The sequence below is a fragment of the Oncorhynchus mykiss genome, chromosome 6 (assembly GCF_057628025.1).
Source record: "Oncorhynchus mykiss isolate SJ-2025 chromosome 6, ASM5762802v1, whole genome shotgun sequence".
Classification (NCBI taxonomy): domain Eukaryota; kingdom Metazoa; phylum Chordata; class Actinopteri; order Salmoniformes; family Salmonidae; genus Oncorhynchus; species Oncorhynchus mykiss.
Genome location: NC_143027.1, coordinates 63,280,631 through 63,298,148, shown reverse-complemented (window position 1 = coordinate 63,298,148; position 17,518 = coordinate 63,280,631). Strand labels below are relative to the sequence as shown.

Genomic DNA, 17,518 nt, shown 5'->3' with positions numbered 1-17,518 from the left:
TGGGAGAGGATAGGGGGAAGGTGGGAAAAGTAAAGGTGTCAGCTTGTTTCAGTTCGGATGGCGCCTAGCCGAGTTCCAAACGAGTGTGCTCACATACCCCCTTAAAAAGAGCTTCACTTGAAAAACAAGAAAAAAGCAGCAATAGTACTGTTTGTCCATATTGAGATGGCATAGCTAGTATACACCTTCTCAAAACAGTTGGAACTTTTCTATAATAACTCACTTCATTTTGACATTTTTGCAGAGGGGATCTTAGATGTGCAATTTTACATCTAACTAAGATGTTTGGTGCAGTATTTCTCAAAGAAAATTTTTAAAAAATCACGTAAATTAGTCGTCTTTCGTTGAATGACAACCAAGACTTACTGAAGAATCTTTACTGTTGACCAATCACAGATGAAGGGGCGTAGACTTCAGCTACCGACTTTGGCTTGCTTCAAGAAAAAAAATGGTTTGCCCCGAAACATCACAAAATGTAAGCATAATACAGTATATGTACTAACTGTTTCGGCTGGGAAGCATGTGGACGTCTTAAGGAGGGTGAAAGAAGAAGGGAGGAATAGGTAAACATGGCAGAGTTGCTCAAGGGGACAGACAAACTAAAAGAACACTAACTGAAGACACACAGACTTTCTCCAAAGTGTGCTGGGAGACAGTGAGAGGAGTAGAAAGTGCTGTGCAGCTGCGTCTGAGACTGATTTAGTCTGATCAGGACCAAGGCATGTTTTAATAAAACAGACACACTGGACAGAGTCAACATGTATGAAATGTAGTGAATATTCCATAAACAACTGTATGAACACGGGGGCCTATGGTTGACATATGACCAAATGACATGCATATGTAAATTAGAGGTCGACCGATTATGATTTTTCAACGCCGATACCGATTATTGGAGGACCAAAAAAAGCAGATACCGATTAATCGGCCGATTAAAACAAATGTATGTAATAATGACAAATACAACAATACTGAATTAACACTTATATTACCTTAATATAATACATCAATAAAATCAATTTAGCCTCAAATAAATAATGAAACATGTTCAATTTGGTTTAAATAATGCAAAAACAAAGTGTTGGAGAAGAAAGTAAAAGTGCAAAATGTGTTATGTAAGAAAGCTAACATTTAAGTTCCTTGCTCAGAACATGAGAACATATGAAAGCTGGTGGTTCCATTTAACATGAGTCTTCAATATTCCCAGGTAAGAAGTTTTAGGTTGTAGTTATTATAGGAATTAAAGGACTATTTCCCTCTATACCATTTGTATTTCATATACCTTTTACTATTGGATGTTCTTATAGGCACTATAGTATTGCCAGTGTAACAGTATAGCTTCCGTCCCTCTCCTCGCTCCTCCCTGGGCTCGAACTAGCAACACAACAACAACAGCCACCCTCGAAGCAGCGTTACCCATGCAGAGCAAGGGGAACAACGACTAGAAGGCTCAGAGCAAGTGACGTTTGAAACGCTATTAGCGCGCGCTAACTAGCTAGCCATTTCACTTCGGTTACACGAGCCTCATCTCGGGAGTTGATAGGCTTGAAGTCATAAACAGCTCAATGCTTGGCGCACAACGAAGAGCTGCTGGCAAAACGCACAAAAGTGCTGTTTGAATGAATGTTTACGCGCCTGCTTCCGCCTACCACCGCTCAGTCAGATACTTGTATGCTCAGTCAGATTATATGCAACGCAGGACACGCTAGATAATATCTAGTAATATCATCAACCATGTGTAGTTAACTAGTGATTATGATTGATTGTTTATAAGATAAGTTTAATGCTAGCTAGCAACTTACCTTGGCTTACTGCATTTCCGTAACAGTCTCCTTGTGGAGTGCAACGAGAGAGAGGCAGGTCGTTATTGCTTTGGACTAGTTAACTGTAAGGTTGCAAGATTGGATCCCCCGAGCTGACAAGGCGAAAATCTGTCGTTCTGCCCCTGAACAAGGCAGTTAACCCACCGTTCCTAGGCAGTCATTGAAAATAAGAATGTGTTCTTAACTGACTTGCCTAGTTAAATAAAGGTATTTTAAAAATATTTTTTAAAATCGGCGGCCAAAAATACCGATTTCCGATTGTTATGAAAACTTGAAATCGGCCCTAATTAATTGGCCATTCCGATTAAATCGGTCTACCTCTAATGTAAATATTGTACGTCATTGTCCATAACTTCTGTCTAGATTTAGGGGCAAAAATAATTAATGACTAAAGCTAAGTAGGATGGACTTGCACTGTGAAGAAGGCTCCAGCAATGTGACAGGTAGGTGACCTACATAACAAAAACATGATCATTTCCCGAACGAGTGACTTAAGAAATGTAGGATAAGCCATAGGATGAATCTATTTCAATGCTCTGAGCTGCACTCAGTCAGTCATTCACACACAAAAACAACCAGCCTTGCCTGTGTCAAATCCCTTGTGCTGCTGGTGGTTCCTGACTGAGGATAAATCCTCAGAGATCTGACCTGCCAACAAGGCAAGGATGGGTGGCTTGGCTGGCCTAGGAGCGCCAGGGACATCAAATCTACCATTTTACAAACCAAACACGCACACTGGGGTAGCTACAGAAACCGCAGTTCCTCCTGTTGAGGAGTCAAAACAGAAATGCTTGCCGAGATGCTGGTTGGTGCGTGCAGAGAGCAGGCACCCCTTCCTGGAACCCAAGCCCAGGGACCAGGCACCAGTGTGATTGGTGGAGATAAGTATCAGTCCACAGACTCAGCAGGAGGTGGGAGAGACAGACCTGCTCTCTCTGCTGTGCTTCCCTGCCTGGGAAAACACCACGACAGTCCCAGTCAGTCCCACTACCACAATATCGACCATACCTCCTCCCTCATTCATGATCCCTGTAATTATCCGACCAGTTTACTCACAGACACACCAGTAATAACACACCATACAGCAAGAGAAGGATACTGGCAGACCGGGTAGTCTGCTTGTCTGAGGCAATGAGAGAACATGTGGGGTTGTTAATCTTTCCCAACACACGGTGGTATCACTCCTCCTAGATTCTAGAGAAAATTATATGTCATTGAATCTAGTCTACAGCTGTGTTTGGTACTTTTGGCAAAACAGATTAGGAATTCTGTAAGAACACTCAAGTAAGCTGTCAAACTCAATTCTCTATCTAGCCACTATTCTGGGGTCACAGATAGAAAGCAGTGAAAATAAAAAAAATGGTAGACTGCAAACAGTGAAAAGGCACCCCCATATCTCTAGGATTTAATGCTGTGATTATGGGTGAGAGATTAAGCATTTTTTAAAGGAGGTTCCATGTGATTCAGATTATAGAAAGGCAGTGCATCTCCCCCTCTGCCCTCCCTGTGGTATGTTGCCCCCCCCACCCCACCCACCTGCCTCTGCTGTGCCCGTCAGTCTTCACATTCCTTCCACACATAAAGGTATCTATAGGACCGATACCCACTGATAAGGTAAGTGCAGCACTTCATTATATCATTGCTACCAAAACATAACAGCAGGTTGCCCTCTCCTTAACAACCCATGACTAAATAACAAGAGGGAAGACACTTCCAACAAGAGTATTTTTTTCTGTGCTGTATAAATCTATGACTTCAAAGAGAAAGGAAAAATAACACTACATCACAGCAGGCCATTTAAGGCGCATTTGAATTAAATTTGTCCCCTCAAAAATGTGTGCATTCTGAGCAGCCATCTTTGACATTTTCCATTCCAGTCCCCCTCTTGACCCAGTCGGTTTTGAGCAGAGGTTGGGTGCTCTAGTTAGCTATCATACGAGCCAAGACAGAGACAAACACCACAGTGCTTATTTCACGATAGTATGCAACACAGCCATGTGAAACTGCAATAGAATATGGCATTGGACAGGCTTCACCCTTGCCAAGAATGCTCTGAAACCCCCAGCGTTCAGTGACAAGTGTTCAGCTGCTGCTCATCCAGGGGCACCCTTGGACGACAGGATCCATCTTGGACACAGACCGTGTCAGTTTGGGACATCTTAATGAAGTCTCCAGCATGGGTGAGTGCATTCAACAGAAGAGGAAAGGGGGTGGGGAGAGGAAGAGGGGGAAATGCCACTCCCTGGAGAAAATACACTGGATCTCCTCATGTGACAGAGAGAAAAGCCCTGGCTTAGCATTGCAATGTCCACTCATGGTAATAACACAGCGATTACAGAATTGCAGCACTATTAAATACCAAAACACAACAGCTACACATTAAAGCTTTGCCATGTTTCATCAGCTAAAATCTGTAAAATCATGTCTCAATAGAAAGGTGAAGTTGGAAACCAAATAAGTTTGCTTATATGGGTGATTGTTAATGGCTACAACCATCAAACTAGTAGCAGTAGTTGTTGAAAGGATAATGAAAAACTGTGGTGCACATTCATGTTATAAACTTATCGTTCTATTTATCATTATCACATCAATTCAGGCAATGTATCCAGGTATGGATTCTTGTCCTTATTGCCCAGCTCTAATTCAAACACAATCCAAAACAAACCATTATGTAAATCATCAAAAGTATGTAATACATTGAAATAATGTATCATACGACATGTATTAATATAACTCCGTAAGTAACTGTAGTTTGTAATGCATGTTATGAATGCTTTATGAGAGACTTAACGGAAATAATTAGGCTACCACTACATAACATCTCCCATTCAGGAGACTGAAAAGATTTAGCATGGTTCCCCAGATACTCAAAAGGTTCTACAGCTGCACCATCGAGAGCATCCTGACCGGTGGTATCACCGGCTGGTATGGCAACTGCTCGGCATCTGACAGTAAGACGCCACAGAGGGTAGTGTGAACAGCCTAATACATCACTGGGGGCAAGTTTCCTGCCATCCAGGACCTATATAATAGGCAGTGTCAGAGGAAAGCTTATAAAATTGTCAGAGACTCCAGTCACCCAAGTTATAGACTGTTTTCTCTGCCACCGCATGGCAAGCGGTACCGGAGAGCCAAGTCTAGGACCAAAAGGCTCCTCAACAGCTTCTACCCCTAAGCCATAAGACTGCTGAACAATTCATAAAATCACCACCGGACAATTTACATGGACCCCCCCCCCTCCTTTCGTACACTCGTATTTGTTTGTTACCTATGCATAGTCACGTCGCCCGCACCTACATGTACAGATTACCTTAACTAGCCTGTACCCTGCAACCTGACTCAGTACCGGGGCCCCCTGTACATAGCTTCGTTATTCTTATTGTGTTACTTTTTATTATTACTTTTTATTTTAGTCTACTTGGTAAATATTTTCTTCTTCTTGAACTGCACTGTTGGTTAAGGGCTTTTAAGTAAGCATTTCACGGTAAAGTCTACACTTGTTGTATTCAGCGCATGTAACAAATAAAACTTGATAACAGACATAAGAGCTACGAGGGTAGCGTTAGAGATTCACCAGTACTTTTGTATACTTTTAAGGCAGTATTTCTGAATGGAAAGTTCACGAGTCAAAGGTGGTCCCTGAAAATTGCGTCACATACAGTGCCTTGCGAAAATATTCGGCCCCCTTGAACTTTGCGACCTTTTGCCACATTTCAGGCTTCAAACATAAAGATATAAAACTGTATTTTTTTGTGAAGAATCAACAACAAAACAAAAGGTGGCGCTACAAAGTATTAACTTAAGGGGGCTGAACAATTTTGCACGCCCAATTTTTCAGTTTTTGATTTGTTAAAAAAGTTTGAAATATCCAATAAATGTCGTTCCACTTCATGATTGTGTCCCACTTGTTGTTGATTCTTCACAAAAAAATACAGTTTTATATCTTTATGTTTGAAGCCTGAAATGTGGCAAAAGGTCGCAAAGTTCAAGGGGGCCGAATACTTTCGCAAGGCACTGTACGTGCACGTCATTGCTCTCTCTCGCTCTGCTGTGTGTGCACGCATCTTGCTAGCTGTCACTCTAATGGCAAGGGGCTTAAGCTCAGTGGCTAGAACTTGAATTGCTATGGGGCTGGCCCACGTGGGGGAAAATGGCGTCGCACAGCTTTCAGTAAACAGTCACTTTCTAACTAGGGATTTTGTGGACAATTGTGGTAATACAGTCATTCTGCTCATAGTTCATACATGCATAATCTACACATTGACACATCCAGCCCAAAGCAGGAAGTAAAAAAAAAAAAAAAAGAGTTACTAGTCACCAAAGTTCTGTAGCATGTCTTTAAGCATAACTTGGTTGTAATTTCACTACTAGATAAACTAGAGATAAAACGGTGGAGTCTAGATAACTGATGGTCATGTGGGCAGTGCTCTTGATAGGAAGCAGTGTTGTTTTAGAACACGTTGTCTGACCAAAACTGAGAGCTCAGCTGCACAAGGGGCCAGGGCTCCTAGCTCATCTTCATGGGGGCCACTTGAGACCCTCTGTCCGCAGACCCTCTCATGGCACAGAAAAAGTGAGAGCGAGATAGACAAGCCCCGTCTGCACTGAAACGTCCAGCAGCTCTCTCTAGCCATATTTTTTTATTTTAAAGGACAATTCAGAGTGTGACAGAGCGACCAGTGATACAGGAAAACATCACCTCTCCAGGCCACAGAGAAGCCTAATTGCACCCCCCCCCCAATCGCTGATGTAAATGTGAGATGTGTAATCAAAGGAAAACGGAAGACGTACCGCTCTGAGTGAGTCCGCTAAGGCCACAGGGACTCGTCCTCATAATTACCACAGCCTCTACAGCCATACATGAGAGGGAGGGCAAGAGCACAGACTGCAAAGCCTTTCAAACCCCCTTGCTTAATTTCACTACTCTTCTTTCACCCTGAAAACACAAGCACGTGGCCTATTTTTAGAGCGAGCTGATACAAATAATTTATTGTATTTTGTGGTGTTGTATTCCTATTCAGCGAGTGTAAACAGCAAAAGACAAGGGAGGGATGAGGACAGAATTAAAATGTATTGTGGAAGAAGAGTTAATGTCTTCATGAGCTGGATTAATAGGGTTTCACACAGCTTTTGAAATGTTGGCAACGTCCACTCCTACTTGGTGCTCCAGCAGAAACACTACTATGAAAATGCTGCTGCTACTGCTGTGCTGAGTGAGCTTTACCTAATCCCTTTTTCAGATAAACATGAGGCTGTGCTGCACACTTCCTCCAAGACAGGAAATGCATTATGATGAGGACAATAATAAGTAAACAATTATGTGACACTGTAAAAACTACCACTACATTTCCATGACTGGAATATAATTATTTTATTTGGGTTTGATTTCAGCATGCTTGACCTTTGAAAGAGATTATGTCACCACAACTACAGATGTGATCATTATCTATTCCAGGTGTCACAACACTCTGGTCTAGAAACAGCCTTCAGAGCATTCTCTGTATCCTTCATTACTCAATGTGACTCTGACCACTGCAATGTGTTGTGAAATTCCTCTGGACGAATTTGTAATACACAAGGGCCTGTGCCTGGACTGTTAAAACCACAGACATTCAAGTTACACTTTTCACACAACATGCCTGACATTACTCATAGCTAGAGAGATATTGCATGTATTGTGTATTGTACTACAAACATCAATAGGAGTTAAATAGTTATGTGAAGTGAATTAGGGGGGTGTGGGTCTGAGGGGCATGCTTGATGTGGCCTCAAAGCTATTCCTTAAATCAAGCAGTGATCCCTGAACAACAGTCCCTAACTCAATGTAAGGTAAGGTATCCTATAATGAAAACGTAATCATCCAAGCAGAGGTGATGTATTCAGATTAGAGGTTGACCGACAATGATTTTTCAACGCCGATAGATTGGAGGACCAAAAAAGTCGATAACGATTCAAATCTGCAGTTATATATATATATATATATATATATATATATATATATATATATATATATAACAATAACAACAATACTGAACAAACACTTATTTTAACTTAATATAATACATAAATAAAATCCATTTAGTCTCAAATAAATAATGAAACATGTTCAATTTGGGTTAAATAAGGCAAAAACACAGTGCTGGAGAAGAAAGTAAAAGTGCAATATGTGACACTTAAAAAAAGCCAACGTTTAAATTCCTTGCTCAGAACATGAGAACATATGAAAGCTGGTGGTTCCTTTTAACATGAGTCTTCAATATTCTGGTTTCCGAGCCGGTCACGGGTGCACCTCAGCCACACTCAAGGTACTAAACGATATCATAACCGCCATCGATAAAAGACAGTACTGTGCAGCCGTCTTCATCGACCTTGCCAAGGCTTTCGACTCTGTCAATCACCATATTCTTATCGGCAGACTCAGTAGCCTCGGTTTTTCGGATGACTGCCTTGCCTGGTTCACCAATTACTTTGCAGACAGAGTTAAGTGTGTCAAATCGGAGGGCATGCTGTCCGGTCCTCTGGCAGTCTCTATGGGGGTGCCACAGGGTTCAATTCTCGGGCCGACTCTTTTCTCTGTATACATCAATGATGTTGCTCTTGCTGCGGGCGATTCCCTGATCCACCTCTACGCAGACGACACCATTCTATATACTTTCGGCCCGTCATTGGACACTGTGCTATCTAACTTTTCAACCGATCGCTGCCTGCACCCGCATGCCCGACTAGCATCACCACCCTGGATGGTTCCGACCTAGAATATGTGGACATCTATAAGTACCTAGGTGTCTGGCTAGACTGCAAACTCTCCTTCCAGAATCATATCAAACATCTCCAATCGAAAATCAAATCAAGAGTCGGCTTTCTATTCCGCAACAAAGCCTCCTTCACTCACGCCGCCAAGCTTACCCTAGTAAAACTGACTATCCTACCGATCCTTGACTTCGGCGATGTCATCTACAAAATGGCTTCCAACACTCTACTCAGCAAACTGGATGCAGTCTATCACAGTGCCATCCGTTTTGTCACTAAAGCACCTTATACCACCCACCACTGCGACTTGTATGCTCTAGTCGGCTGGCCCTCGCTACATATTCGTCGCCAGACCCACTGGCTCCAGGTCATCTACAAGTCCATGCTAGGTAAAGCTCCGCCTTATCTCAGCTCACTGGTCACGATGGCAACACCCATCCGTAGCACGCGCTCCAGCAGGTGTATCTCACTGATCATCCCTAAAGCCAACACCTCATTTGGCCGCCTTTCGTTCCAGTACTCTGCTGCCTGTGACTGGAACGAATTGCAAAAATTGCTGAAGTTGGAGACTTTTATCTCCCTCACCAACTTCAAACATCAGCTATCTGAGCAGCTAACCGATCGCTGCAGCTGTACATAGTCTATTAGTCTACATAGCCCACCCATTTTCACCTACCTCATCCCCATACTGTTTTTATTTATTTACTTTTCTGCTCTTTTGCACACCAATATCTCTACCTGTACATGACCATCTGATAATTTATCACTCCAGTGTTAATCTGCAAAATTGTAATTATTCGCCTACCTCCTCATGCCTTTTGCACACATTGTATATAGACTCCCCCTTTGTTTTCTACTGTGTTATTGACTTGTTAATTGTTTACTCCATGTGTAACTGTGTTGTCTGCTCACACTGCTATGCTTTATCTTGGCCAGGTCGCAGTTGCAAATGAGAACTTGTTCTCAACTAGCCTACCTGGTTAAATAAAGGTGAAATAAAAATAAAATAAAAATTCCCAGTTAATACGTTTTAGATTGTAGCTATTATAGGAATTATTAGGACTATTGCTCTCTATACCATTTGTATTTCATATACCTTTGACTATTGGATGTTCTTTAAAGGCACTATAGTATTGCCAGCCTAATCTTGGCTTGAAGTCATAAACAGCACTGTGCTTCAAGCATTGCGAAGAGCTGCTGGCAAATGCAGGAAAGTGCTGTTTGAATGAATGCTTAAGAGCCTGCTGCTGCCTACAACCGCTCAGTCAGGCTGCTCTATCAAATCATATACTTAATTATAATAAACAAACAGAAATACAAGCCTTAGGTCATTAATATGGTAAAATCCAGAAACGATCATTTCGAAAACCAAACATTTATTCTTTCAGTGAAATACGGAACTGTATTTTATCTAAACGGGTGGCATCCATAAGTGTAAATATTGCTGTTACATTGCACAACCTTCAATATTATGTCATAATTATGTAAAATTCTGGCAAATTAATTCATCTTTGTTAGGAAGAAATGGTCTTCACACAATTCGCAATGAGCCAGGCGGCCCAAACTGCTGCATATATCCTGACTCTGCTTACACTGAAGGCAAGAGAAGTGACCCAATTTCCCTAGTTAATATTGCCTGCTAACATTAATTTATTTTAACTAAATATTCATGTTAAAAAATATATACTTGTGTATTGATTTTAAGAAAGGCATTGATGTTTATGGTTAGGTACACATTGGTGCAACGACAGTGCTTTTTCGCTAATGCGAAATCATCACCCGTTTGGCGAAGTAAGCTGTGATTCGATTATAAATTAACAGGCACCACATTGATTATATGCAATTCAGGACAAGCTACTTAAACTAGTGATATCATCAACCATGTGTAGTTAACTAGTGATTATGTTAAGATTTATTTTTATTTTTATATAAGATAAGTTAATGCTAGCTAGCAACTTACCTTGGCTCCTTGCTGCACTCGCATAACAGGTGGTCAGCCTGCCACACAGTCTCCTCATGGACTGAAATGTAATCGACCATAATCGGAATCCAAAAATGCAGATTACCTATCGTTATGAAAACTTGAAATCGGCCCTAATTAAATCAGTCAACCTCTAATTCAGAAGTGGGCCAGAGAGTGACAGCCAAATGAACCAGAAGGCTTATTTATCAGTGAACACATGCTGGTAGCAACACATTCTGTCAAAACAGATGATAGCCTTCTTGACAGAACAAACACCATCCAGCAAACAGAACGTTGGACTTCAGTTGTCACTTGCACTTTCAATTGACAACCCACTTTAAATATCCATAGTATGATGTAGTGAGATACACCACATAGGACAAACCTGCATTACATCCCCTGAGATGGTTACACCTGAATTGGAAAAACTGACCAAACCTGAATTTCATGTGTGAAACTACAGTACACATTCCTAGGTTGTCAGACAACTGTGTGAAAGAGAACACAATTGGCACACTTGAAAACATTGGTATGCGTTGTAATTTGTGGATTAACCTATTTACAACCACTCCCAAAATGTGTTGCTGCCAGCTTTCACCTGGTCGAACAGGGCTGAAACAAGCCAAACCACTAGAACAACACTAGTACAGATACATTACGTATTTTAATCTACACGGCCTTGACTGACTAGACTGGGTCATAGCCCATCTTTTGACCCTACGCAGTGTGTGTGGAGCAATAGCATGTACAATTGAGACATGTCTAACTTGAACCCGTTCACTCGAAAATCTGCATAGGCCCAGTAAACAAACATGATTGCCCGGTAAATGACGCAGAGATAAAACTACGGGTTGTAGTTCACTATTGGTTCGAATGAACAATCGTGTCATTGTACCAAGACTATGATATAATTGATTAACACTGGACATTATTTTACCCCGGCTTTGATTGTCGGTAAACCAACCTTTACAGTGTTTCATGGCATTATGATATCGTCCATTCAAATCAAGTTTGCCACAGTAACTGTTTTCACTGTCAAGACTCACTCAAAAATGTAACTAACCATCAGCATTGAATAAATGGTATGTGGCCCCCAAATGTAGATGATCCAACAGGTGTTTTATTGTGGCACCCCTGACAATAATATGCTAAAGTTGTCAGTTTAGTGAGTCATCTGTTTAGTGAACCCGTTCTGTTTTGCTACTTTTCAAAACATTATAAAATCCTGAATGTTTCAACATCAATACCTCCCTGGTCGCATGAATGACATTCACCTAACATAAATACAGTTGAGGTAACGTTCGATCATGTCGATCTCATCAACCACTGACAACATTGACAGAGACACAAACTAGACGAACAATCTGATGTTGATAGTATTTCCCAGTTTCCCTTGATGAGATGATTATGCATTAGGCGCAAAATAGAATATACTTCGTAACTTTTTTTCTGTAGTTCCATCGGGTATCCTACCTTAGAAGCTGTTTTGGCAGACATTTTACTTGCTTGCTCCGCTCCCAAAGTAGCAAGTTAGTGTTAGTATTATCACTTCAACCAAAGCGCAAAATTCCTTCTTCTGAATTTCGCCCAGCTGCCGCCACGCCGGGCAATACTATTTTATTTTTTCAGGACGTCGTGAAACATGACCCAAATTTGTGTGTGAAAAGTCCAAAGTTCATTATCTTCAGTAGTTTGCCTTCAATGTAACTTCACCCTATATGCCTATTCATCTGAAATTACTCCGTTTAAAATAGTCCAACTCAAATACGTTGCCCTTTTGTAATTTCTCTTAATGAACGTTGGTTGAAACGTTTGAAGAAAAGTAGATATCACTTCGTCCGCAAATCCAAAGCAGTAAAACTGCAATGGCAGGCTTTGTATGCCTCTCCCTGCTCGATTCTCTCCTCTCCAACCAACGATCATGACATGTCTGACTGGAAGAGTCCATTGCACCTCTGTAGGGGTGATGGTACTGGATGGAAACCAGGGCATTGCCGTTTAACTAAATATACTTACTCTAAACAAAAATATTATGATTATGCATGCATGTCGGACATTCAGGTCAAACGTATACGTTATATTTATATATTAATTTACCCGTATAAATTATTCTTAATGCAACAACAAAAAAACGGATATCACTATTTTTCTTGATAATGAACTATGCGGACCATGGGCAATTGTGAAGAGAGGAGAGTGGATTTCGCTGATGTGATGCTGCTGCATGTTCACGTTTACTTGGTGACTTACAGGCCTGCAGTGTCTATTTACTATATTGAAGCAGAGTACTTGTGAACTCCTAAAACACCTGGGTCACCTAACATATCCAGCTGACGCTGACAACGATAAAGTGAAAATACATTGATTGATATGATTCTTGAGACATAAAACTTAGAATTATTCTTGCAAAAATATCTTGTAATATGTATGAAAACACAATTTTATATTATTATGGGACTTTGCAACCACACTAGTTGGTGGCATTGCAGTCAAGCCTGGGACACAGACAGTCTACAGTTTCATAAGTAAAAGTTGTAAACCAAAGAAACATATTTCAGGTCAACTTTCAACTGAAAATCCAGTCAATGACTTTAAGTTGGATTTTTGTGTGGTTGATAACCAACCACACAGGAAACCAAGCAGGCCATAGCTGTCATTCAGAATACTTCCTATGGCTTTCTGGACCCCCACCCACAGGATGCACTGAACCTCAGAACTCTGCTTGCATTGTTTCAAAGTAAACAACACACTGTAGGGCTATATCTCTCAATGTAAAATAAATCAGTTTATACATTACTTGTAAAGAAATCAGAAGTAGCTTCAGCCTGTGACATAATGAAAAAATAACAATGATGACTACATGTTCATCTAAGTAACTACTTTGCTCTGAGCACACAGAGCTCCTCTATTTCCATCCCACGCAGCCATTTTGATAAACCAGGAAATCACGTTCACACACAGCTCCTGACTATATTTACAGCTGGCGCAAGCCAGAGGTGCCCTGTACGTGTGGATGGTCTTGGGTTAATTTGCCACCAGACCAAATCCCACAAAGCAAAAACCTAAGGCAGTTTGACAGACAGGGCTTGATGCATCGTGCTTAAGAACAGCTCTCAGCCATGGTATATTATCCATATACCACACCTCCTCGTGCCTTATTGCTTAAATATAACATTCGGCCTACAACTAAATAGTGCACTCTTAAATTACTATATCATTCTGTATTTGTCAGTATCTAACAATCTAATCTAATACGAGGTTGGACTCAAAAGTAAAATACCGAAAGAACAATGAAATCTACATTTGTATCAGTATTTTTAAAAAGCATATTTGTTATATCTGCAATATGAATGAATGACCACATACTAGTATAGATGCCAGCCGCTCTGTCCTCCTGTAACGGTAACTTCGTCCCGCATCCACCAGGGAAGATATCAGAATGTTCAGCATTCTATCTCTCTCAAGTAACCAGGCTAATTTGCTGTTCTAAAAGTAAACAAGATGGAGCTAGAACATTTTAATTGATCTACCCCAAACACTGTAACCCAAAGAAACAGAGAGAAGAGTACTGCTGCCTGCTTTAGAGACAAATACAGACCTGCAGTATCTCCTGATGGAGAAGAGAGAGGGGCATTTGTGACACTAAAACGTGATCAAAGGAAGCTTTGTCCTGCATGGCTCCCCCCCGCAGTACCCAGAGAAGCAGCACACAACAGCTCTGGAGCTCAGGTGCTGCCTTCGCATGGAAGAGCAGGCACATGGAAAACACTCTGCCACAGAACAGGCCGAAACACACAGACACAAAACAGGCACACGTTAGTGAGGAGAACACTTCACAGAGTTATGCTCAGCATCCCCTGAGCAGAAAACTAACGTGCAGTGAAATAACATGAAGCACACACCCTGAACTGCACTGTGTGTCCTAACTGGATATTACAAGATAATAGACCCTCAACACCATTGTTGTAGGCATAGTACTTTCTCAGCTTTAAAAAAGCCATTGTTGTAGGTGAGGTATAGTCCTTCTTTCTCAGCTTTAGAAAAGGGGGATGAGAGTGAAAGGGAGAACAATAAACACAGGCCGAGCTATAACACCTCCCTGCTTGTTAGAACAACCAGTCTGAGGGAGAGGTCAAGATCTAGAGGCCAGTTCCTGCCAACAACAGCCGTCTTTGATAAGTCCACAGTTGTTTTCTTTCCACATTTTTGCCCTTGAAGTTCTTCAATAAAAAGTAGCCTACATGCCAAACCACTCAGATATGCAACTTCACAAATGTGTATTCTTTTCTCAAATACGGAAGATAATGAGGACAGTATAATCAAACTTGGGGTTTATACTATATATTATTGTGAAAAGGGGAGATAGTTGATTATTACTTGGGAGACACAAAAAGTCAAAGTAGTACCACACACGGTCTAGAATGAAGCCAAAATGTAATTCATGATTATGTAGGAGTATATCTTTTCCCAAACTCACAAAGTAAGAAAAGTGGGGGGAAAAGGAGAGGGAAAGTAATCCCCCTGTTCTAATAACACCATGCTAGTTGAGTCAGTATAGGGAGGAGGAAGTCAGGGTCCTGTTTCACTGTCCGTCCATCTTGATCTGGGATGAATTAAGATCTGATTGGTAGTTTGTCTTATCTTCCCTGGGCTCTATTGACTCAGGAAATTCTTGCCTGGGTTACGGCTCTAGTGGGGTACTGTGTTCTGTTTCCACTGTTAATGAGAACCCTCTGAAGGTCAGGGCCTGAAGGAGTGGAGTCAAACCAACAGCAAGGAGTTCCTTTAGTAATCGTTACTGGACGATATCTACCGGGGAACATTAAGACCCAGTTGCCTATTAGGGCACAGAAGGACAAAGACCCACTTGTACTTTCCAACAGAGAATAGCCAAACTGAAGCTTGAGTGAGAAAAAAAAAAATCAATATTTTCTATTTCCTTTGTGCCTACAGCACTTCTCCTTTTCAATTTATTGGTTTAATCTGCATTTAATCTACATTTAACATTCTTTTATATGCATTGGAAAACCTCTTTTTATTTTACTAGGCAAGTCAGTTAAGAAGAAATTCTTATTTTCAAAGACAGCCTAGTGGGTTAACTGCCTTGTTCAGGGGCAGAACGACAGATTTGTACCTTGTCAGCTCGGGGATTTGAACTTGCAACCTTTCGGTTACTAGCCCAACACTAACCACTAGGCTACCCTGCCACTAGGCCACCCTACCGCTCTATTGGAGTTTACCATGTGAAATGTCCTCTTCAAGACAAAACAAGCTATTCAATTAAGTTGAAAGAAAGGCTAGGCTTTATTTTTTATGCTTGGATTTTAGGCATATGTCAAGCTTTCCATATTAAAGATTTCTTGGATTATACTTTGCCATTCTTCACATTTTGGGGCTTCTACTTTATACCAGTTACGGGTAATGGCTTTTTTACTTACAACAAGGTTAACTTTGATCAGGTATTTGTCCCTGCCCATCACACTCATGGAACATTACTTAGGTACATTACAGGGCAAGTTCTAGGGACTTCATATCCTATGACATCTTTTAACACCAAACATACATTGTCACGAAACAATGACATCTTCTGACATTCCCCCAAAACATGGGTGTGGTTGGCATGTGCATGGCCACACAGCCACCAGCATGGCTGTTGTACATCTATCTAGGTTTTGACTTTTGATTCTAGGAGTGCAAAAAAAAAAAGGGTAATTTTCCCCCCCAAAATTCTCCATGTTCTTGAGTTTGTATTAGTATGTTGAGTACTGCATATATTGTCCCAGTCTTCATCTGAGATGTCTATATTCAGTTCCTTTCCCCATTTTGCTTTAATATAAAGAGTTGACTCTTTTCTAGAGGCTATCAGGCCATGAGAGTGAAGAGATTGTCTTGGACATTACCTGTTTATATGCATTTTGAATCACATGGATAGTCATATTTGGTATTGAAGAAGGTCCTGTAGCGCTGTACTGCAGCGCCAGCTGTGCCATCAGAGTCCTGGGTTCGCGCCCAGGCTCTGTCGAAACCGGCCGCGACCGGGAGGTCCGTGGGGCGACGCACAATTGGCCTAGCGTCGCCCGGGTTAGGGAGGGCTTGGTCGGTAGGGGTGTCCTTGTCTCATCGCGCACCAGCGACTCCTGTGGCGGGCTGGGCGCAGTGTACGCTAGCCAGGTGGCCAGGTGCACAGTGTTTCCTCCGGCGCATTGGTGCGGTTGGCTTCCAGGTTGGATGTGCGCTGTGTTAAAGAAGCAGCGGCTTGGTTGGTTGTGTATCGGAGGACGCATGACTTTCAACCTTCGTCTCTCCCGAGCCCGTACGGGAGTTGTAGCGATGAGACAAGATAGTAGCTACTACAACAATTGGATACTACGAAATTGGGGAGAAAAAGGGGTAAAATTAAAAAATAAAAATAAAAATAAAAAAAAAAGAAGAAGGTCCTGTAATTTGTATCTCTTTTTCAAAATAGTCCCTTAACTGTAAGTATCTGAAGAAATCCATACCATATTTCTCCTTTAAATTCTGAGAAGTTCTCCATCCTCTACAGTCCTTTTCTATCATATTGTAGATACCTGGTTTACATTTTGGATCAAACCTAAACCATTTCAACGTTCGGATTTCCTTTTCCAGTTTATGTTGCTTCACCATCCGAAACCAGAGGTCTAGTGTAAATGATGATATAGGGTTAAGTATCACTGTTAATGTCCCAAATGTGTCTTTATCCCCAGCTACAGACTGGATTGGGCAACCTTGAACGGCAACCTCAATATCTTTCCATATAACACTGTATTGTGAGTCACAATAGCTGGCCTTTCTAATTTGTGATCGGTAAAAACAAATGCCTCAAATCCCATTGAGAAATTGAGGAACATTCTGGCAAGATTAGTCTCATATGACAAACAGTAGAACAGCATCGTATCTTGGTTTCAGCTCTCATTTTCATCGTATTGTCAAGGACTAAACAGAAAAACGGAGTAAACTGAAA

General features: G+C 41.3%; 1 protein-coding gene across 45 annotated transcripts in view; it reads right to left on the bottom strand.

Annotated features, from left to right (window-relative positions):
- tjp1a (tight junction protein 1a) overlaps positions 1-17,518 on the bottom strand; it is a 184,794-nt gene that overhangs the window by 62,628 nt on the left and 104,648 nt on the right. For 15 of the 45 annotated variants that reach the window (XM_090238492.1, XM_090238501.1, XM_090238500.1 and 12 more), the window contains exon 1: positions 12,010-12,490. The exons of 21 other annotated variants lie outside the window; for them this stretch is intronic. In XM_090238492.1, coding sequence (XP_090094618.1) covers positions 12,010-12,033 — 24 coding nt within the window. In that variant the 5' untranslated portion in view covers positions 12,034-12,490. Of the gene's footprint in view, positions 1-12,009; positions 12,491-17,518 lie in introns of those variants that run through there. 9 more of the 45 variants (XM_090238493.1, XM_090238503.1, XM_090238494.1 and 6 more) reach the window with 1 other exon arrangement.